The sequence below is a fragment of the Narcine bancroftii genome, chromosome 13 (genome assembly GCF_036971445.1).
Source record: "Narcine bancroftii isolate sNarBan1 chromosome 13, sNarBan1.hap1, whole genome shotgun sequence".
Lineage (NCBI taxonomy): Eukaryota > Metazoa > Chordata > Chondrichthyes > Torpediniformes > Narcinidae > Narcine > Narcine bancroftii.
The window spans coordinates 10,471,288-10,495,585 of record NC_091481.1 but is presented as its reverse complement, the minus strand read 5'-3'; the positions used below and the strand labels follow the sequence as shown (position 1 = coordinate 10,495,585).

The window sequence follows — 24,298 nt, the reverse complement described above, 5'->3', positions numbered from 1 at the left end:
CTCTTCCCTGATCAGATCCTCCTGTTTCTGACTCATTCTCCTCATTCCTTCAAGAAGGGCTCAGGCCTGAAACGTTGGCCACATATCCTTGCTTTTTATGCACGCTGTAAAGTCAGAAATAGGGCATTGGGCCATGACCATCAGATCCAATTTATATGAAGTGAGACACCGTGATGGTAGCAAAAAAAAACTGGAGGCACTCAGCCAGTCTCACGACTGGCAGGGGGACGAGTCCAGACCAACTAATGGTACTAAATGGATATGATAAGAGGAGAAGTGAGAATTGATTTGGGCTCTGTGAAAAGAGATGGAGTCCCAAAGGTCTCCTGTACATTGGAAAGACTGGGGCAGTCTTGGAGATCAGTTTGTTGAGCACCTTGCCTCTCTCTACCACAATAGAGTGGGTCTCCCAGTGGGCACCCATTTCAATTCTCATTCTCTTGCTGACGTGTCTATCTATGGTCTCATACACTGCCAGACTGAGACCACCTGCAAACTGGATGAACCACACCTCATCTTCCATCTGGGCACCTTCCAACTGGATGGCATTAACATTCACTTCTGGTTTCTGTTAACCCGCTCCTCCTTCTTTCCTGTCTCCTTCCCTCTAGTTCTGTCACTATCTTGATCTCTCCTCCCTTTGCCTTCTATCTCCTTTCACAAAATCACTTCTCACCTTTCCTCATCATACCTTTTGGCTGTTGGTCTGGACTCCTCCCTTCCATTCTTACCCCCTAATCTCTAGTCTTTAATTAAGATACCTGCCTGCTTTTTGCTTATACCTCAAAGAAAGGTCAGGCCTGAAACATTGGTAATATATCTTTACCTCCTATGCACACTGCAAGACTGGCTGAGTTCCTCCAGCATTTCTGTCTGCCAATTTATATGAATGCCATTTACCTGCATGAGGTCTGTAGTCCACTATGTATTGGCCTCAACTATCTTCTCAGGAATTGAACTTAATTTGGATCCATCATTTATTTGTAAAAAAAAACTTCATCCAATCCCCTCTAAACCCCTTTCTCCTCTCCTAATCTTTCTGGTCTCAGATACCTCAACTATGGGATAATTTTGTTACTATCTACCCAACTATCTATTGACCCTTGTAATCTTTTTTTCCTTTCTTTGCCAAGCCTACTCTTCTAGGAAAACCAATCCAACCTATCTAGTCTCTCCTAATACAAGGATCAATATAAGATGCCTGGAAAATTAACCAGAGCTATGGGTACATGGGCAGCACAATGGCACTGGTAAAAGATTTACAACCACACACCATCAGGGACCAGGATCAAGTGCTTGTCTGTGCATTTTGCAAGTTCTCTCTGTGGCTGCATGTGCTTCCTCTGGGTCTGGTTTTAATTCCCATTCGAAAGATATGTCGATTAGTCAGATAATTGTCCCTAATGTGGAAGTGAATGGTAGATTTGGGGATGGTGGGAGTTGATGAGACAAAGGGGACAATGAAAAATGGGAATTAATATGGTATCAGTGTATATGGGCAGTTAATGATCAGCATGGAGTCAATAGACTGAAGGAGTAAAACACAAAAGTCTGCCTTGGATAAGAGATAGAATCAGGCTGTGTGTGAGGTTGAAGGCTGTGGGAGGGAGGTGACCAGAGGTGATGAGGTTAGAGATAGTCTATAGGGCCTGATTCTGTGCTCGTGTATACTGAAATTACAGTCAAAGATTTGAATCCTTTCCAGGTAAGTTATCATCTCCTAAATACAACAAATAGCACAAATTAAAACAAAAGTGCAGAGTGCACTGTTATGGAGAAAATAAATCTATTAAAACAGTGCAAAAATAGCACTGTTAGTTGGACCAAAACTGATTGTTGGTGAAATGTACACCTAAAACTAAAGTTCTCTACCATCCCCTCCCTCAGTACTATTGATACTGTTGGGGTTTGCACACCACCTTGCTTCCTGAAATCAGTGACCAGTTTCTTGCCTTCCCTGGATACTGCCTGACCTGCTGAGTCCTGTCACAATTCTGTGTGTTGACCAGCTGCTTTGTTTTGTTGATTTTGAAGAAGGGGTTTTTATCTTGACACCATGTCATTAGACTCTCTCTCTCCTATCTGTACACCATCTTGTCATTGTTTGAGATCTGCCTACAAACATTAGTGTGTATTAGTTGTGGATGGAGTTAGAGTGGTATTATACAAAGGTAGGTGGAGCAGCCAGTAGTGTTGAGGAAATAGGAAGGCTGCAGAAGGACTAAGATGGGCAGAGAAGTGGCAAATTAAATGCATTGTCAGAAAGTGTATATTCATGCACTTTGGTAAAATAAATAAACAGACAGACTATTTTTCAAATGGGGAGAAAATTGAAAATTCCCAGATGCAAAGGGACTTGAGAGTTCTTGGACAGGATACCCCGAAGGTAAACTTCCATGTTGAGTTGGCAATGAAGGCAGAAAATGCAATGCTGGTACTTATTTCAAGAGAAATAGAATACAAGAGCAGGGATGTGATGTTGAAGCTTTACAAGGCACTGGTGAGACCTAACTTGGAGTTTTGTGAGCAGTTTTGGGATTCTCATTTAAGAAAGGATGTGCTGATGTTAGAGATGGTTCATAAAAGGTTCACAAGGATGATTCTGGGAACAAAAGGGTTATATGAAGAATATTTGAAAGCTCTTGGTCTGTACTTGTTGGAATTTAGGAAAATGAGGGGGGGGGGGGGGAACCTCATAGAAACATTTTGAATGTTGAAAGGCATGACAGAGTAACTGTAGAAATTTTGTTTTTCATCATGGGAGAGTCTATGACAAGAGGGTACAACTTCAGAATTGAAGAGTGTCCACTGAGGTCAGATACAGAGGAATTTCTTTAGCCAGTGGTGAATCTGTGGAATTTGTTGTCACAGGTGGTTGTGGAGGCTAGGTCATAGGTTCTTGATTAGCCAGGGCCTCAAAGGTTATGGGGAGAAGGCCGGGCTGTGGGGCTGTATGGGAACATTGATCAACTCACGATTAAATGGCGGGGCAGACTTGAAGGGCTGAATAAGCTATTTCTGCTCCCATGTCTTATGGTATAGTATTTGGGTTTGCGTTCATGAATGATGAATTTATAATAAGTACAGTAAGGACAAACTTGCAGGACATTGATGTTAAGGAGCATCATGAACTTTTTAATATATGTGCAGTGGATTATTATGATCCTAAATTAAAACAAATATGTTGAAAAATAAAAATAATTTACACATAGCCTTTTACATTTTCTGAATGGCTTTGAACCTCTTACAACCAATTGAACAATGCTCTTAGGTGTTGTAGTAAACATTCATCAGGAGTCAGAAATAGAAGAAATGTTATGATTTGGTATAAATCATACGAAATCAATTATATAATCACAGGCAGGTCGCATCTGGGGGAAGAGAAATAGAATCAACGATTCAGGTTCCGTTCATTTAGCTAGACAAGCCCCGGAACACGAAAATTGAAGTTTATTTTGTTCTCGTGTTTCTATTTATATAAAGAGTTGCCTTTTTTTTGTCAACAAATGGCTTCCTGGGGGGTTATTTTCGAATTAAAAAAAAGGTTCTCGCTCTAATGCAAGATTCCAGTCAGTTCCCGGCCAGTAGGGGGCGATTTACATCATCAGGTCGGCTCAGGGGGTGGGCAAGGAGGCGGGGCGAGGCGAGTGGGAGTGACGATGCGACCCGGACACGAAAGTGTCCTCAGGTGTCGATGGGAATTAAATATGAGATCTCACCTGAGTGCAGGTTAGTAGCGTTTCGTACCTATTACCGCTGTGATAGTTGTCTGTGGCGCAGGAAGTGAACCTCTCAATACTTCCAACTTCTACGTTTAAACAAGTAAATACTATTGTAGCTAAATCCATTCATATTTCGGAAGCTAAACATTTCCATTTGCTTCAATTTTGTTAGACTTTGTTTTTGAACTTTTGTAAAAAAAAACAGGAGTAAATTTATCACAGTTAAACAGGAAAGTTTGCAGACGTGTCTAAAGTTATCACAGATTATATTGAGTGATGTTAAACTATATTAAGGGTTGACGGCGATTGGTAGGGACTGCAAGCAGTGTGGCAAGCGAATAACACTCGGGCTGTTGGTGCATCGCTCTTTGCTAACCATTTGTGAAAGGAGATTTCAAACTTCTGAATGCTAGAGTGTCAGAACTGAGCCTGCTCTTTGTGTTCATAAACAGGTTTCCTTTCGAGGTGATGTTTTAAAGTTAAATCATAATGTGGCAATAATATTGGAAAGCTTTGCCTGCAGAGGGCAGAAGTTTTGGTCTCGTATTGCTGACTGCAATATGCTTGTAATCCTCCCCCCTCCCCCCCCACCCTCTGCTATGTTCTCTTAACTTGTATCTACCTAGTTTTCATGTCTGTCCATCTGCAAAGAAATTCTAGAACTGGAGTAAAGTTTGGTGTGAAAGTTTGCTATTTCTTTTAAGGATGAAAGAGTGGTGGATCCAAGTCGCACTTCTTGCTGCACCACTAATAGCTGTCTACCTTCACCTTCCTCCACCTATTCTCTCACCATCCCTTTATTCATGGAGATCAGCTGGAGCATTCTTCACCTTCAAAGACTACCGCATATTTTACAGAGGTGAGCTGTATATCGTGTAAATGAGGTCAGTAATTCCAGATTAATCAAAAGAGTGCTTGAATGGGCTGCAACAGCTCTAAACTTTCCCAATCAGGTGAAAATTTAAAAATAACCAGAGTAGATGTTAGAAATTGGAAAGAAAACCAGAAATAGCTAAAAATGTTTAATAGATCAGGCTGCATTTGTGGGAAGTGCAAAGGTAAAGATTTCTGGTTGGATACCCTACATCAGATCTGGAAATATGACAAAATAAACTGCTGGGAAAAACTCAGTGGGTCAACAGCATCTGTACAATTCTATAACCTCTCTGCAAAATTCAAGTGAGATTTTTGTCGCATCTATTATGAACATTCAAAAGCATGAGAAGATGTGTTATGGTTATATCTGTAAATGTATAAGGTATTTGGAAACCACATAGCTCAGCAAATGCATTAGATTCTATGCATTTTATCTTAAAGTGGCCCATTGATTAAATTGCAGTTTGTCCTTGTAACATACTGTAGTTCGAAGGAAATATTTTGATGATTCTCTCATGGGCTGATGAAGAATTGGACGAAGCAGTTTGGCTACCTAATCTGTTTAATCAGGTTTAGCAGCCACTTAACTGCTAAGCTGATATATCTTTAAAGGTGAGTTGGGTCACCAGCTCAGCAATTACTTGCTCATTAAGTTAGAATGCTGATTCAAAACCTATATTGCAGCCATCTTCATGAAAATTAAAAAAAAAAATATAAGTATCTGAATTTTAATGGCATTCAATGAGAGATGAAAGGTGCAGCCATTTTACAATTATATTGACTTGAATGGAATTATTTTTCATGTGTATTGGAAATCAGTGAGAAGCTTTGGTTTGTGTGCTATTCAAGTAATCTAACTCGTACAGCAGCAAATGCAATAATAACTAATAAATAAACAATTGCAAGAGTTGAGTGATAATAGACAAATAGTGCAAGATATGGAGAAAATACAAAAAAAAGTACAGGGAATAGAGTAAAAGGTAGTTATGAAAACAGTGCAATTCAAGAGTCTGATAACATTGGACTAATAAGGCAAAGAGCTATATTAAAAATCTGGAGCTGAGAATTTGTATTCTTGTAAATGAGACATTTAAATTCAAAGAGTTAAATAAAAATTTGGACTGAAAAGCTGTTAATATTCATAATACTTGTGAAGCAAGTACTGTAGTTCGAAGGAAATATTTTGATGATTCTCTCATGGGCTGATGAAGAATGACTTGAGTGATGACCATGTCAGATTCCCATCAGGAAAGCACTGTTATTTTTCATTGTAATGTTAATGCTAATGTTCGTTAAATATTACAGTTATTGTGCTAAATCTTGTTACTATTTTCTGTGAACTTTTTGCATGCAGGAGCATGGTGAATTTGTGTGAGCTGTCTCTGGCAGGCAAAACTAAGCTTTGTACTGTGTCTGTGCATGTGATCGTAAACAGTTCAATATCGAATTGTTTTAAAAGTCCATTGGATCCACTATTATCTATTGGGGCAGAAAACCTGCTGTTCACACCTTGCTGGGCCTTAGTGATCCTCAAAATGTTGTGAAGTTTTAATTTGAAGTGAAACCCAGAAGTTCTGGAGGAACTCAGCAGGTCCATAGGAGGTAAAGATAAACAAGGCCTGAGCTCTTCTTCACGGTATGAATAAAGCGGGCAGGTGTCTGAATTAAAAGGCTGGGGAGGAGCACATACCAACAGACAAAGGTGTTATGTGGTTATGGATAGGAGGACAGGAGAGGGGAAAGATGAGAATTGATGGGGGGGGGATTGACTTTGTGAGTGCAGAACTGGGGGAAAGGAGAAAGAGAGAGACAGAGCTATGGTAGAGGAGACAGGGATTGATTGGGGGTGGGGGGGGGGCGGCCTGCTGGTTTAACGGAAACTGGAGCAGTTAATGTTAATGCCATCCAGTTAGAGGGTATGAAGATGGAAGATCCTCCAATTTGTGGGTGGTTTCAGTCTGGCCATGTACGAGTCCATGGAAAGATACGTTGGCAAGGGTATGCCCCTGTCAAATAGTCAGTCATCACTCACTTTAAGGTTATTTGGGGACTAGTGTTAAATTTTGGCTTGCCAATAATACCTATATCCATTGAATGGAGGAAAATGTCTTTGTTTAAGAAGAGATTGCTGCATCCATCTGGACAAGTCCAGATGTAATTCATGAAGAATGGTGGCCTCTGATTAAATTATTATATTTATTTCATGGGGAGGAGCATAACTTTCATTCACAGTTATACCACAAACTGCAAAATTCATTTATTGTATTAGATCAGGGAGGAATATTGGCCCAAACCACTAATCTTTGAATAATGCTATTGAATTGCTTGTATTTACCTTAATTGCTTGATTATCAGATACCCCTTAAAATGTCTCAACGTCCTCTTTTTATCCTTTATTTCAGATTCCATGGGTGCTCTTGGCAGTTCTGATATGGTGATACTTTTGCATGGCTTTCCAACATCAAGCTATGATTGGCACAAGGTAAGGCAGAGTAAGAAATTTAGAGGATTTGAACAAGAATCACCCCACCTCTTTTTCAGGAGTTTATTATGGGGTGGAAGAATTGAAAGAATAGGCCTTGTGCTACGAATTTAAAAAAAAACATTGAACATGCACAGAGAGAAAATGAATTGAATTCAATAAAAGAATGAAGGAACTACTACTGTATCTAAAGTCAGAATTTTGAACTATGAATCTTTCTGCTGCAATTGCTACGATGGCAGCTGCCCTTGAGTTGGATATACATATTTTTGGTATCTCCAACAGGATGGGTTAAGATTAGCCAGGATCCCTTCTTCTAATTGCTTCTGTAAACCAATTTACCATTATATTCACCTAGTTTACATATTTTAAAACTTAAATACAAAGTAAACTAGAATGCATTCAGAGTGACTTATTTAATTGAGTGATTTTTCTCTTTCATAGTTAAAATGTGTTGCAAGGCAGTCTAAGCATTTTGCAAATTAATGTAGAGCACTAAGGGGATTATAACATCCTTTTTCTTTTAGATCTGGGAAGGCTTGACGTCAAGGTTTAATCGTGTTATCGCAGTAGATTTTCTTGGCTTTGGATTCAGTGATAAACCTGTGAGTATGTGGTTCTTGAATTGGAATGTCTCGTATCAAACAATCATTTATTTTGCTGAAGCTTTGGAATCTTTTTTCTGAAGCTCTAATCTTCTACTGACACAGTATGGTTGCCTATTTGGTAATGGATATTTAAAAAAAAAACAACAAATAAATTGGTCGATGTGTGACATAAGATGTTTTGACATGGTCACTGTTAGTAAAGTTAACTGACACCAAGATCCATTTATTCTTCTCTAGAGAATGCACAGATACTCCATCTTTGAGCAGGCAGATATCGTCCAGAGACTAATATCAGAATTGGGCCTAGCTCAACAGAAGATGAATATCCTGGCTCATGATTATGGAGACACGGTTGCACTGGAGCTGCTATACAGGTTATCACTTGAAATATTAGTGACATTTGGAGAGAAGTGCTATCCTAACCCAGCAAGATGATTGTATTTAAAAAAAAAAAAAAAAAAAAATTTGCATTAATTCACTTCTTTTAAATAGTTGTATTTTAAGAATTTCTTGTTAAATTATGCTTCATTTATGTTTGGAGCCTTCTTTCACACATTGGATATCTTGTTCAAATGCTTTGATTTCAATCCAACCCCATTCTCAACAGGTAGATTATGATCAGGAATGAGATCTTGCATGATTTCCATAATTTCTCTGGGACAATCTTGCTTGAGTTCAGCTAACCCAATACAAGGTAAAAGATGAGACAGACCTGTAATGCTGAGCATAAGCACCAGGCGAATAAAGTGTAATTTAGCACCCTCTGTACAAATGGATGAAGCTTAATTGCTGTTAGTCAAAATCATCCAGAGGATTTTGGTCTGCAGAACCCACGGGCACCCTAAGGCTAGCAACTGCTTTGCACATAATCCCATTAGAAGTTTTTCAGTTGCAATAATTGACTTTTATCTCTCCTTTGTGTTAGGTCTGAACATGGTAATCCTGGACATCTGATAATTAATAGCCTGTGTTTGTCAAATGGAGGTATTCAGCTATTTTGTGATTTTTTTTTTTTTTTAATTAAATTTGTTTTTTTTTTAATTGCAATTCTCATGGCTGATAGCTTACCTTGCTCTTGCATAATTTCAGGAATTTTTCCAGAGACAAACCACCCAAGATTTCTGCAGAAGGTAAGACCCATATTTAAAAATAATGGAATCTGTTCAAAATGGTTTCCAACTAAAGGATGGAAAGTGAACTTAATGTGCCTTAGATAAGTTTCAAGAAAACTATGTGGGAGATGAGGGCATACAGTAAAATCCTTGGTATCTGGCACCTTGGGAATTGGTAGATGATGGATAAATGTATTTTCTGGTTGCTTGAGATTGTGTGATTGGCGAACTATCCACTGGGGGTGCCAATTTTAAACTTTCGTATTTTTAACTTACTTATTTTCTGCGTTTTTCTTTGCTGGTGGCTTGAATTTCAGATAACTGGGATTTTACTGTATGTTGGTAGGATTTGATGAATGAACAGAGTTGGACCGTAAAGACATTCATTGATATTTATACTAAATGGCCTGTTTCTGCATATAAATTCAGTGTAATTAGGCTTAGGGTCTTTGAAGCATTACCAACAGAGCAGGAAGTAAAACGATAGCAAAGATGAGAAAAGCTAGGAGGACATATGGCAATTTTGGCTGTTCAGCCAGGATGGTTGAAATGAACTCGCCACGTGTGGTTTATATGTTCACCTTCAAAACTGGATTGTGAAGTGGTACATGTTGATCCAAGTGGATAAAATCAAGAGTCGCTCATATTCAGTAAAAGTCCTAAAATCTGGACTTGCTCATGGATTGAGTTGGTCCAAATTTTCGGATTCTTAAGCAGTACTTTTAAAATTCAATTTTAGGGAGAATAAACAGGTAAATTTTGATAGCTTATGAGCAAATCATTTTTTCATATAAAATACAAAGTACACAAAACAAATAAATATTTTTTTACTTTTCTGCGACTTCCATGTGGTCGCTCGTTGCCACAGTTCATCAGTGGACTTGTACATGAACATAAAAGCCGAGAGATTTCAAGAAGTCTGGATTCTCAGGTGGTCCAGACTTTAGCCAAAAGTTTTTGATGAGTCCAGATGCTTGGGTGATCCAAATTTCTGGCATCTTTTCAACTTTTACTGTACAAGTCGAGGAGAAATAATACTTTTGTTGACAATTTTTGTTGATGCTGGCAGAAAGGGCACAACTTTTTGCTCTTTTTTTCACATCTTGGCAAACGTTTAGAATTGCCCAGTAGAGGATTTATGGAGGCTCATTAGAATGTTTAATAGCTACCAGATGCTTGATAGTCTGAAAATATGATCTATTAGAGCAGGATTTTCCAAACTTTTTCTTTCCACTCTCTCATACCACCTTAAGTAATTCTTATGCTGTAGGTGCTCATTGATTAGTAAGGAATTACTTAAGGTGGTATGTGAGTGGAAAGAAAAAGGTTGAACCACTGTTTTAATTGTACTTAATTGACTCTGTTATGTACATGATTTAATGACTCCAAAGGAAATTGGCCAGTGACAATTTTTCTCAAGTAAAATATTTCAGTAACAATTGGGTCTAGAGCAGTGGTTCTCAACCTTTTTACTCACATACCACCTTAAGTTATCCCTTACTAATCACAGAGCACCTATGGCATAGGAATTCTTTAAGTGGTATGTAAGTGGAAAGAAAAAGTTTGGGATTTGAGCACGCAAGGTGGAAAACAGAGAAATGACAGAGATTTTAAATAATTATGTTGATCAGAAGTGTTGGTGTGCCTTCATCACAGTTGTCACATATGCTGATTTTTGACCCTCTTCATGTCTATTCTATCAGTGTGGACAGGTGTGTGGACCCTTGGCCTCTCCTCCTTTGATGTTGAGAGTAAGATTGTTGTTCTGGCACCACCCAATCAGATTCTTGTTCTCCATTCAATATTCTGATTCATCGTTTCCAGTATTTCAGCCCACAACACGGGTGTCGTCAGCAAATTTGTAGGTTGAGTTAAAACCAAACTTGGCCACACAGTCATGAGAATGCATGTTCGAAGTGAGGTCTTGTGTGGGATGGCATCCAGCAAAACCTGTGTATCTTTTTAAAAACCAAGAGATGGACGATATATTTTTATATTAATTTCTTAATTTTCTTTACAACAGTTACTCAAAAACAGTGGTTTCCTTTCACCAATCTTCACCAGACTTATGAACTACTATTTTTTCTCAAAAGGGTAAGTCTGTAGCCAGGTGGATCTAGCATAATTTGGATTAATTCCAGCAGACAATTACCAGAATTGAGCTGGGGGTCCATTTGATTTTTCTCCTTCCATAAATAATAACATTACAGATTCGTATCTCTGCACAAGTAAAATCATCATGATGGAAGCATTCTGAATTGCTTTTGTGTGAGTGAAGTGCTGAGTAAACACTTTCCACATCCTGAATGTGGTTATTCTTCTTTATTTCACTAGTTTTAAGCAGGTAATTAACTTGTGAATTTAAGCCAGGATAACTTGAAGTTGAATTTTAATTAAAAAAAAATATTTTAAATGTAAACATCAGAAGGGTAACAGACCATTTCAGTCCATGAGACTTTGCTGCCCAATTTACACTCAATTAACCTACACCCCTGGTACGTTTTGAACGATGGAGGAAACTGGAGCCCCTGGGGAAAATCCATACAGACATGAGGAGAACATACAAACTCCTTATTAACAGGATGGGATTTGAACCCTGGGCCCAATCGTTGGCATTGTAAAGGCGTTGAATTAATTGCTATGCCAACCGTGCTCTCCCCGCCCGCAACTGGATCCTTGACTTTCTTATCAGAAGGCCACAGTCAGTATGAATTGGAAACAACATCTCCTCCTCATTGATCATCAACGCAGGTGCGCGCTTAGTCCACTGCTCTACTTGTTATACACCCAAGACTGTATGGCCAGGGACAATTTCAATGCCATCTACAAGCTTGCAGATGATAGCATAATTGTCGGCAGAATCACAAACAACAATGAGGAAGTGTACAGGAGGGAGATAGATCATCTTGTTGAATGGTGTAACGACAACAACCTTCCACTCAACGTCAGCAAAACCAAGGAGATGATTGTGGACTTCAGGAGAGGAATTCAGGGAAATGCGACCCAGTCCTCAAATTCCTGGGAGTCAACATCACAAAGAAGGCTCGCCAGCGGCTAGACTTTGTGAGGTGTCTGAGAAGGTTTGGTATGTCACCCAAGACTTGGTGACAGCACAGGCACCAGCCTCTACCTTCAAAGACCCCCACCACCCAGGCCAAGCCCTCTTCACTCTGTTACCATGGTGGTGGGGGGGGTGGGGGGGGAGGGAAGAAAGGTAATGGAGCCTAAAGACAAGCACTCGGTGGCACAAGAAAAGCTTCTTTCCCGCTGCCATCAGATTCCTGAATGATCATTGAACCAAAGACACTGCCTTACTTTTCATGCATTATTGTTATTTTATTTAGTATAGTAATGTCGTAAGATGGTTGTATATGAATGTTTGCTCTGTGATGCTGCTGTAAACACCAAATTTCATGTCTTGTTTATGACAATAATTCTGATTATATTATTTTGATTACATTTATGACCATTGTTTTCACTAAAATTAGTGAATGAAAAAGTAATATTGCACATTGTCAGCTTTGCTCAACTGGACACTTGTCTATTGTTGCAAAGGTTCTGCTTTGAGACCATGACCAGTGTTTCGTATGATATATCAGCTGACAGTCCATTATAAAAGGAGTGCGGTGGTTCAGTATTTGGAACTGGATTTTTACTAGTTAGATCCACGTTACTCACTCCTCAAAGGACCACTGAGAAAAAACATTAGCTGGCACTTGTTTCCTATCCCTAATGGTGAAATTCAGTGGATTGCTTAGTTGTTAGAAGACCTGCAGCACAAACTTGGTCTTGGATGTTGGTCTCCTCTAAATCATTCTGAAGAATGACTTGCAATATATTTAATTTTCCTAAGGATATTAACTGTGTTTATAATGACAGTCCGGCGGTTTCCATGGTCACTTTACTGGAAGCACTTTGTATATTTTGGGTTCTAGTGAAACCTCTTAAGGGATTTTTCTTCTGGGTTATTCTAGGATGGGTGCAGTGTTTGGACCCCACACACAGCCGACAACTGCAGAGTATTGGGACATGTGGACTGCTATTCGGATCAATGATGGAAACCTCGTAATGGACAGGTGAGTTAAGCATCACCTGATTTTCATCTTGCTTGTTGTATTTACAGCTAATAGGCACAAGAGACTGCAGTTGCTGTAAGTGATAGAAAAAGAGAAACTGTTGGAGGAATTCAGTGGGTCAAGCAGCATCTTTGAGGGGAAGATAGATAGTTGAGACCAGGTCAAAACTGGGCAACATCACAGCCTGAACCCCCTCCATGGAAGTGCCTGACCCACTGAGTCCCTCGAGGAATTTGATTTTAGCTATGTCAGATTGTTGATGGGTGAGAAACCTTCAGGTTTTAGTTTGGGCATAGACAACCCAAGGATTGTTTATCAAAGCATATAATCTCCTGTTGTCAGAGTGACACTTTCACCATCTCTCAAACTTGTAGCTGATCAAACTGCAGGTGGTAAAGTAAAGGTTTATGAGATGTCTGAAGCTGTATTAGTTGCTGTCCTTGTAGGATCTAGACCAGTGGTTCTCAACCTTTTCTCCACTCACATACTACTTTAAGCATTCCCTATGCCATAGGTGCTTTGTGATTAGTAAGGGATTGCTTAAGGTGGTATGTGGGTGGAAAGAAAGAGTTTGAAAACCAATTTTTTAATCGTACCTAATTGACTCATTATGTACACAGTTTCATAACTACAAATGGGCTAATGACAATTTTTCTCAAGCAAAATATTTCCGTAACAATTGGGTTCTAGAGCAATGATTTTCAACCTTCCCTTCCCACTCATATACCACCTTAAGCAATCACAGACCACCAATGGCATAGGGATTACTTAAAATGGTATGTGAGTGGAAAGAAAAAGGTTGAGGACCCTGATCTAGACAGTTTCATCTGATATTAATAGTTCCAGAATTCCACAGATCTGTGATATAGGGAATAATCCAGCAAAACATTTATTGGCTGCCAATTGGTATCTTGTTTAATATGTGTGTTTGTGTACATTCTGACTTCAGTTTATTTCTGTCATTGAATCTCTATCTGTGCCTGGTCCTACAATAAATAATGTAATTGAAGCCTTCTACTCTTAATAAGATATGTCTGATTAACTATTTGTTCTCTCTCCATCCTAAATGTCCATGTTTAGGAAGGACAAAGTAAAAAGGTGGGGCTGTGTAAATTTATGATGGTTTTAATATAATAGAAAGAGATGACTCAAGTTTAGGAAATCAAAATGAAGAAGCAGTTTGGGTAGAGATATTTCAGTGATGAGAGTGGTGTATTAGACCTTCATATGAAGTACAATAATGGAAACGTGTCAGAGAGGTGTGACAGTAATAATGATGGGTGTATATATATAGGAAAAAAATTAGAATGCATATCTTTCCTGTTTGAGGACTTCAATTAATGTTACTGAGTTAGCTTCTTAGAGTAGCATGTTCTGGAGTCAACCAGAGAAAAGTTTTTAGATACAGTATTGTGCAGGATTAATTACTGATCTTAATTATACCCCAAGACATCAGGAGTTGTAATATAATTTAATAGGTATTTTGCAATGGTTTTACAACAGTAGACATATATCAAGATATGTGTATATTGATATTAGAATGGAGGGAAGTCCTTGCAAATTACAATCATACTGGAACTGAGCAAAATTTTGGAATTTTGGGCTAACTAATCCTTGGGACAATTGACTTAATCTTTGGTTCTTAAACAGAGAGACTAGCATATTTTAAAATATGCATTATATGAGTATTTGAAAACCAGGTTCTCTTCTCTTTTTCTTTCCCCCCCCCCCCCACACCGTGCCTTGTATGCATGTGCATGTTATAGGAGAATATTTTTACATGTTGAGAGAACACATTCAATTTATAGCGAACATGGGAATATAATAGCAGCATTGAAAGAACATGCACAATTAATAGCGGCCATGGGAAAGATGCGCTAGCAATTTATAGTGAGTGTGGGAATGTTGTAGTGAATATGTGTGCATTATATGCATGAAAATATGACAGTGAGGTAGATTTTGCATTGGCTTTAATATTCCAAAATTATTTTCATTAGATTGAAAAATAGCAAGTGTAGATACAATTCAGAAAATGGAGAGAAAATGAAACAGAAAACCACAGGCCTGTTAGCTTGATGGCTATTAGATGGAACATGTTAGGTTTTTATTAATAACATTTTTTAGAAAAATTAAAAATAAAAAGTCAGCTGAGTTAGCAATACATTCTCACTGGTGAGATATGGAGAGCATCAGGGTTTGTGAAAGGCTCTGAAACCATGGGATTTCTCTGTAGTAAGAAGATCATTACCCACTCTCTTAATCTGTTTGCATCTTTGCAGATTTGCTGTATTCTCTGCCTAATTAGCTTTTCCACTAAATTTAGCATCATCGGCAAACTGATACACTACACTTGGTTCCCTCTTCCAAATCGTTCATGTATATTGTGATCATTTGTGGGACTAGCACTGACCCCTGTAGCACCCTTTCATTATTGGTTGCCAACTAGAGAAACACCCATTTATCCCAACTCTCTGACTTGTATTGGTTAACCAATCCTCTATCCCTTCTTGTGCATTACCCCAACTTTACGCATCCTTATCTTATAGATGAGTCTTTTATACAGCACCTTATCAAATGCCTTCTGGAAATTCAAGCATACAACATCTATCTGTTCTCTTCTATCCATTGCACCCTTTATATCCTCAAAGAACTCTTGTAAATTTATCAAACAGGAACTGTCCTTACTGGATCCAATGGAAATAACACAAACCCATTCAACCAGGCTGAAAGCCTCTTTAAAAATACTAGTAAATGCATGAGTAACTAAAGCAAATGTGGCTGTTATATTTTGTAATAAATGTTTACCCTCTGTCAACTGATTTTTACATCTCTCTTCACTTGGCATGTGGTATGAATGGTGGTTGAACACAGGTTTACTGAAATTAGTTTTGAAAGATTATATTCCATTTCCAACAGCTTTTTAGTTTTCTTCTCTGAATTGGGCAACTGGGAAAATTTATCAATTGGTGCCTCTGCAAATGCAAAATTGAATTTAGAATTGGATTGGATTAAGAGTTATTGGGTTAAATCCAGATAATCAGTGCTGACTGTAGTCAAGGCTGTACAATACTGATTTGTAATGACATCATGACATCAAGTTGCTGGAAGGTGAAATATGAAAATGTAGGTCAAGGTGAGAAAGTTAAAAAAAATATAACATGCAATGTAAGTAGAGGTACTATATAATTACCATTTCCCTCTGAAATGCTTAGATTTTTATTTAATAATATCCTTCCATGTCACTTTGTCCTATTTCTGTCCTTGCTGCAGATATTACATTGTATTGTTTAACGCTCTTTCAGTATTTTACAGTTCATCAATCAAAGATGGAACTACAGAGATCGCTGGGTAGGAGCCTTGATTTCTACTTCTGTTCCATGTATGTTGAACAGTATCTGTTTTATATTAAATGTAGATACAATTCTAATACATATTAATAAGTCATTTACAAATAACCATCCACTATTTTCTCATACACCATCTATTCCTGTTTGGAAGCCAACTGCTCACTGTAAAGAATTACGTGTAAAGATGTAGGGTGACAGATCAGTACAGCGCTGTGGAGCAATTGGGTTAATAGGGGTGTGGTCTTTCAGCCTAAATATTATAGGGCAGTTCAGTTCTCGGGTAGATCTAAAATTCCAAAATACTACTTTGAAGAGCGAAGTTATTTCCTGTTTCATGGCCGTATTTATCCCTCAACATCACTAAAATAGATTATTCATTCATTATCCCAGTGCTTTCATGGGAGATTGTAGTGAACAAATTGGCAGCTTGACTCCCAGAAATGCTTTGCAAGCTGATTGAGGTCTGCCCCTGGATTTACCAGTTGTCAGAGACCCTGTGTTTTTGGTATTCACTAACATTTATAAAACACTAAACCATTAAAAATGATCACCTTCTTAAAAGAAAATGAAATGTATTTAAATGTATTTAAATCAATGTTTGGACCGAAAGCTCTTGTCCATTTAATGTTTGTGTGTCCATTGGCCTTGTGCCAGGAAACTCCAACTAGAATTGTCCTTTTAAAGGAATGATGAGGTAATCATCCAGCTTCCTGCTCTAATTTGCTCTTCAATGACCTTCAGTTTGATGAAAATTGACTACCTAAAGATATCCTTTTTGTTCAACTGTAGAAAAGTATACCAAGTATAAGATATTTATTGCAAATTAGAGTTCTCATTCCAAAATAAAATGAGCCTAATAAATAGTGGAATATTTTGTAAATGTAACCAGAAGCTTACTGCTATAACATTGAAAATGCTGTGGTTCCTTGTTTGATTAATGACTTCCAAAAATATGCCTATTTTGTTTCAGTGCATTTAATCTATGGACCCCTGGATTCTGTTAACCCTCATCCTGAATTTCTGAATCTTTATCAGTAAGTGATGGTTTTCTTCCCATATTTATAACAGTGATTTAAAAGATGAAAGACTAGAATTGTCCGCTACCTCTGGCTTGGGATGATTGTTATGTACTGTGATTTCAAATCATTTGTAATGTTGAGCAAGCGTACGAAAGATTTAAGCAGCTACCAGAAATGTCAAAAAGGAAGATTTTTTTTGTGTAGAGCCAGTGAGATTGGATCCATGCAGAGGTCTAAATCATGAGCGATTGATGATGGGAAAATGATGGATATCTGTGTAGAATGGCTTTTGCTCTCTATACTGATTTCTTTTGGTGAAAGACTGGTAATTTCATGTGTACAAAAGCCTTTGACAAACACTGGCAAAAGTTTTAATTACATTTTATTAAGGTACCGCTCTAAGACTTCAAAGAGTTGATTGAAATGCATCATGTTAGTTATAGAAGAGCATCAAGCATTTTTTTGTAAATAAGAGAAGAACTGAGGGAAGCCATTGCAATATGGAAAAGGTATTTAAGGAATCTTTGTGTAATTACTATTAAAACTGTAGAAAATAAGAGCCATGTGCAATAATGGTGCTGCTAACATGCTATACTTCACTTGTCAGTTCCTAGTTAATCAAATATGCCAAAAGAAAGACGATAGGCTGCAGACACTGTGATTGTAGTAAAAACACAGAAATGCTGGATGAACTCAACTGGTTTACTCAGCATCTATAGGAGACAAAGATATATTGCCGACATTTCAGGCCAGAAGCCTTTTTTTTAAAAATAATTTTTTATTTTTCATACACTGAATCATATCAACCAAAATATATTCAAACGTTTCTCATTAAATATACACAGTGTCATTTTCTCTCTTTTTCCCCCTACCTTCCCTCCCCCTTTTCACCCCCCTCCAAAACCAATAAATATGCAACATATACAATACAATAAAACCATTAAACAATGACATCACACAATGAAAAATAAACAAGAAAAATGTGTCATCTACTTTTATACACTGGATCAAGTTGTTTTGTCTTCTTATCATTTTAGGGGGTGGAGGTCCGAGGCAAGCCTTCTCTGTTATGTTCCATATATGGTTCCCAAATTTGTTCAAATAATGTGACTTTATTTTTTAAATTATGTTATTTTTTCCAATGGAATACATTTATTCATTTCCATGTACCATTGCTGTATTCTCAGGCTCTCTTCCATTTTCCAAGTTGACGTTATACAATTTTTTGCTACTGTTAAGGCTACCATAATAAATCTTTTTTGTGCTTTATCCAATTTGAGGCATAATTTCTTACTTATATTACTTAGAAGAAAGATCTCTGGATTTTTCGGTATGTTGATTTTTCTGATTTTATTTAACATCTGATTTAGATCTTACCAAAGCATTTTCACTTTCTCACATACCCAAATTGCATGTACTGTTGTTCCCATTTCCTTCTTGCAGCGAAAACATCTATCTGATAATGTTGGATCCCATTTTTTTAACATTTGGGGCGTGTAACCAATTATACTGTATCATGCATAACCTTGTGTTTATTATATTCTTCATAGTTCCAGAACATAACTTTTCTCATGTTTCATTTTTTATCTTTGTTTAAATCCTTTTCCCACTTTTTGGGTTTATAGCTTATTTCATCCTTTTCCTTATCTTGCAGCTTAATGTACATGTTCGTTATAAATCTTTTAATTATCATTGTGTCTGTAATCACATATTCCAAGCTGCTTCCTTCAGGTAATTTCATTCTGTTTCCCAATTTATCCTTTAAATAAGCTTTCAGTTGATGATATGCAAACATTGTACCATGAGTTATTCCATATTTGTACTTCAACTGTTCAAATGTTAATAAATTATTTCCCAAAAAACAATTTTCTATTCTTTTGATTCCTTTTCTCTCCCATTCTCTAAAGGAAAGGTTATCTATTGTAAAAGGGATTAGCGGATTTTGCGTCAAGAGTAATTTCGGTATTTGGTAATTCATTTTTTTTTCCTTTCTAAGTGGATCTTTTTCCACATATTGAGTAAATGATGCAGTACTGGTGAGCTTTTATTATTGTACCAGCTTTTCATCCCAATTATAAAGAATATGTTCCATTACCTTCTCCCCTATCTTATCTACTTTTATCTTAGTCCAGTCTGGTTTTTCCCTTGTCTGATAAAAATCTGATAAATACCTTAATTGTGCTGCTCTATAATAATTTTTAAAGTTTGGTAACTGCAAACCACCTTGGTTGTACCTCTCTGTTAATTTATCTAACACTATCCTCTGTTTTTCCCCCCCTTTCCACAAGAATTTCCTTATTATTCTCTTTAGTTCATTAAATAATTTTTCTGTTAAGGGAATTGGTAACGATTGAAATAAGTATTGTATCCTTAGGAAGACATTCATTTTAATGTAATTTATCCTCCCTATCAACGTTCTTTCCAATGTTCTAAGTCTTCCTGCAATTTCTTTATTAGTGGCGGATAATTTAATTTGTACAGGTGGGTTAAGTTATTATCTAACCTAATACCTAGGTATCGGATTGCTTGTATTTGCCATTGAAACGATGATTCTTTTTTAAATTCTGTATAATCCGCATTACTCATTGGCATCACTTCACTTTTATTTGCCTTGATCTTGTACCCCGATATTTCTTCATACTCCTTCAATTTCTTATGTAGTTCTTTTATTGATATTTCTGGTTCTGTTAATTAGTCTATGATGTCATCTGCAAATAAACTGATTTTATACTCCTTTATTTTTATCCCTTTTATTTTATTTTCTATTCTTATCAGTTCTGCCAATGGTTCTATTGCTAAAGCGAACAGTGAGGGGGATAATGGACTTCCCTGCCTAGTTGACCTACTTAATTTAAATTGGTTTGATACATATCCATTTACTGTTACCTTCACCAATGGTCCATTATATAATGCTTTAATCCAATTAATATATTTTTCTGGTAGATTGATCCTCTGTAATACTTAGAATAAATAATTCCATTCTACTCTGTCAAAGGCTTTTTCTGCATTTAAAGGAACAGCCGCTGTTGGCTTCTTTTTTCCTTGAACTGCATGAATTAGATTAATAAATTTACAGACATTATTTATTCGCTGTTTGTCTTTTCTTAATAAATCCAGTTTGATCTTGTTTTATAATATTTTTGGTACACAATCGTCCAATCTGTTTGCTAATAATTACGCTATTATCTTATAATCTGAATTAAGTAGAGATATTGGTCTATATGATGCTGGTGTTGGTGGATCCTTCCCCGTCTTTGGTATTACTGTAATTATTGCTATCTTACATGAATCTGGCAAGTTTTATGTTTCTTCTGTCTGGCTCATTACTTCCAGGAGAGGAGGAATTAATAACTCTGTAAATGTTATATAGAATTCGATTAGGAATCCATCCTCTCCAGGCGTTTTATTGTTCGGCAGCTTTTGTAATATATCCTGTACTTCCTCTATTTCAAATGGTTTTATCAGTTTGCAATTTCGGCAGTTCAATTTTAGCTAAAAACTCTTCTACTTTATCATCTTTCCCCTCATTCTCAGTTTGGTATAATTGTTCATAAAATTCTTTAAAGTTCTCATTAATCTCTATTGGATTATATGTAATTTGTTTGTCCTTTTTCCTTGATGCCAATACAGTTCTTGTAGCTTGTTCTAAGTTGCCAGGCTAATATTTTGTGTTTTTTCTCATAGTTCGTAATACTTTTGCTTTATTTTCATTGTTCTTCTCCACCTTGTACGTTTGTAATGTTTCGTATTTTATTTTTTTGTCTGCCAATTCTCTCCCTTTTTACTAGTTCCTTTTCTGTATTTACTATCTCCCTTTCCAACTGCTTTATTTCCCGATTGTAGTCCTTTTTCATCTTAGTTACATAACTTATTATCTGCCCTCTAATGAAGGCTTTCATTGCGTCCCATAATATAAATTTGTCTTTCACTGATTCCGTATTTATTTCAAAATATGTTTTAATTTGGCATTCAATAAACTCTCTAAATTCCTGCCTTTTAAGTAGCATGGAGTTTAACCTCCATCTATATGTTCTTGGTGGGATGTCCTCCAGTTCTATTGCTAATAACAGGGGTGAATGATCAGATAGTAATCTAGCTTTATATTTAGTTTTCCTAACTCTCCCTTGAATATGAGCCGAGGGGAAAAAAAAAAATCAATCCTTGAGTATGTTTTATGCCTGCTTGAATAATATGAGTATTCCTTCTCTCTTGGGTGCTGCCTCCTCCATATATCTCTATAAGTTTCATTTCCTGCATTGATTTAACCATAAATTTGGCTACTTTATTCTTTTTGCTAGTCTTTTGTCCAGTTTTATCCAACATTGGATCCAAATTAAGGTTAAAATCCCCTCCTATCAATATATTTCCTTGTGTATCTACAATCTTCAAAAAAATATCTTGCATAAGCTTTTGATCCTCTTTATTAGATGCATATATATTGAGCATATACATAACATTTGTTATGTTCCACTTCAGTTAGATGCGTTTCCTGCACAAATGCTATATCTACTTTTTCTTTTTTCAGTAAATTTAATAGCCTCTTCCTTTTAATTTGGTTATGTATTCCATTAATGTTTACAGTCATATAGTTCAACATGGCCATCTCGTATCCTGTTTACACCTCATTTCCACTTCCTCACCTCCACCATCCTCATCTCTCAGTTTTCCCTTTTTAAACTCAATGTATGTCAACACATTTAAAACATAAAATATTCCAACACCTCCCACATCCAATATTCCCTTAACCCCAAATATCCCCCCCTACTCTGAGTTGTCCCTTATCCTTTGCCGCGCAACCACAACTCCCCTTTCCATTTGGATTACGAACCTGCTCGCATCAACTGATTTCGCAGTGATGGTTATTCTCTCTCCCCCCCCCCCCACCCCACCCCCCAGAAAACACCTTTTTTTACACATACAACAAAGTTCTCCGTTATCAATTTTCTAAGTTAACAACTCTTGTGACTCTCTAATTTTTTAAATCACTTTCTTCTAATGTTCTTCTTAAGTCATTAAGTCATTACTTCCATTTGTACAGCCATTTCTCGTTCTTCCACATTTTCTACTCTTTTCCCTATTTCTGTCATGACTAGCTCTAATCTTTGGACTTTATCTTCAGTTCTTTTCATTTTTCTTTTAATTGCACTAAATTCTAATGACAACCATTCTTTTAATGCTCTCATTTGTTCTTGAAAGAAAGCTTTATCTATATTCTGTCCATCTGTTTTGCCTTCTATTTCTCTGTGAAGATCTTGGTCTTCTTCTTCCTCTTCTGTGTCTGTACCTGTGTTTGTGTCTTCTTCTCTTCTTTGTATCTGACTTTCTTGATGAGTTGCTTGTCTCACTTTGTCGGGCCTCTTCTTGCTTGGCCTCTTGCTGTTGGTCCTCTTCTGTGCTGCTCATCTGTTGAGCCTCCTGCTGCTGCTCTTCTTTCCTTTCACCCCGTCGATTTTCCGTCTCTTCTTTCAGCTGAGAGCCATGGTGTTGGGCATCCCTTAGCTGGTCGCATTGTGGTTGCCCGCTCCTTGGCTGAGCCCCCCTCCCGTCGGTGTTTTCCTTCTCCTTAGTTTGCGCACTTTTGTTTGCTCAGAGAGCCATTTTTTGCAGTCTAGCGGTTGGGGGGGGGGGGGGGTCGCGACTCTCCAGGGCCGTCACCAACCTCAGAGATTGGGCACTCTTCTCCACCATGGCTCCCTGTTTCTTCGTGCAGGTAAGGCCTTTTTTTTCTGGCTTTTCTTTTTTTCCCCATTGTTTTTACTTTTTACTTCTTGGGTGCCATTTTGTTTATTTTCTCTACAATTTTATCTTTTACTTATATTTTGTATTTATTGAACTTTGTCTTTTCTTCACTTTTTTACTGGAGAGGGTTGGTATTACCCTACCAGCCACTACTCCATCACGTGACTCCTCCTGCCAGAGCCCTTCGTAAAGAAAAAATCAGAAAAGCCAGAGGCAGGAGATATCAGAGAGTCTCAGAATTCAAACAATTTGACACTTTCTAATATATCCTCCTTTTGCCTTTTCTGATTTTTTTTTTCCCCCTTGGGGAAGGGCTCAGGCTCGAAATGTCAGTATATCTTTGTCTCCTGAAGACGTTGAGTAAACTAGCTGAGTTCCTCCAGCATTTCGGTGTTTTTAAACAAAATATGCTGGCTAATAAAAAGTTGGCTTTGCTGCTCCCTCTGTGCAGAAAGTTATCAGAGCATGAGGGGTTGCAAAATAATATTTTATAATAATTAATACCTTCACTGTATATTTAAACCACAGGATGTGGCCACACAATAGAGCACCATCTTTCCAAGAAATTCATTTATACCCCAGTTTTTAAATGTACTTATCAGGAAGGTTTTGAATCTTTTGGTTTAAAGCTTGCAAATTGAAATGGTAAACAGCAAATTTAACCTTTTATGAGTGGTCAGTTTTAACTGATTTCAGAACATTTTTTCACCTAGGATTTGTTAGGATTTTACTACTGGGATAATCTACAATTTGTGAATGTACTTGTGCTCATGGTCTGTTGGACCCGTGTAATATTTAACGCACAATACTGATTATTGACCTTTTTTTGAATATAGTCCAGTTAAAGCTCCAATTGGGAGTGGGGTTGTAGGGGTGGTAGATCAAAATCAATGATGAAAGCACCAATGAATTTCTGTCTACTGTATTACTTTGAAGTGCAAACGAGGCAGCAAACAAATTAAATACATTGAAGGCTTTAATGTGGTTCTTGTTGCAATATTTCTAATTCCCCCAATATATACCATCTTCCCATTCACCTTTTCTCAGTATTTTAAATGTATTAACCCAAATGCCTCAAGAAGGGACAATCCACTGTGTATATCCCCTTAATTGGACGTTCAGTTGATGAGATTTCGTGTTGACTCGGTGGTTCAACAGTAACCCTTGTTTGAGTCCAAGGCTATAGATTGAAGTTCATCAGAAAATTGAACAAACAGTCCAGGTGATTCTATACAGAAATGGCTGAGATGATAAACTAAGTCTTTGCTCTCGTGAATGTAAAAGATCCCATGTTCCTATTCTGTTGAAAAGCAGGAG

General features: G+C 37.3%; 1 protein-coding gene across 17 annotated transcripts in view; it reads left to right on the top strand.

Annotated features, from left to right (window-relative positions):
* The window catches only part of mest (mesoderm specific transcript), a 366,224-nt gene that overhangs the window by 276 nt on the left and 341,650 nt on the right, over positions 1-24,298 (top strand). For 13 of the 17 annotated variants that reach the window (XR_011347788.1, XR_011347787.1, XR_011347796.1 and 10 more), the window contains exons 1-11: positions 3,663-3,729; positions 4,427-4,581; positions 7,001-7,080; positions 7,608-7,685; positions 7,926-8,062; positions 8,614-8,672; positions 8,778-8,818; positions 10,824-10,894; positions 12,775-12,876; positions 16,179-16,255; positions 17,194-17,257. Coding sequence is in view for 2 of the 17 variants with exons in the window: in XM_069907806.1 (XP_069763907.1) it covers positions 3,695-3,729; positions 4,427-4,581; positions 7,001-7,080; positions 7,608-7,685; positions 7,926-8,062; positions 8,614-8,672; positions 8,778-8,818; positions 10,824-10,894; positions 12,775-12,876; positions 16,179-16,255; positions 17,194-17,257 (899 nt within the window). In the remaining 15 variants the exon portion in view is untranslated. The other 4 variants (XR_011347795.1, XM_069907807.1, XR_011347794.1 and 1 more) reach the window with 4 other exon arrangements.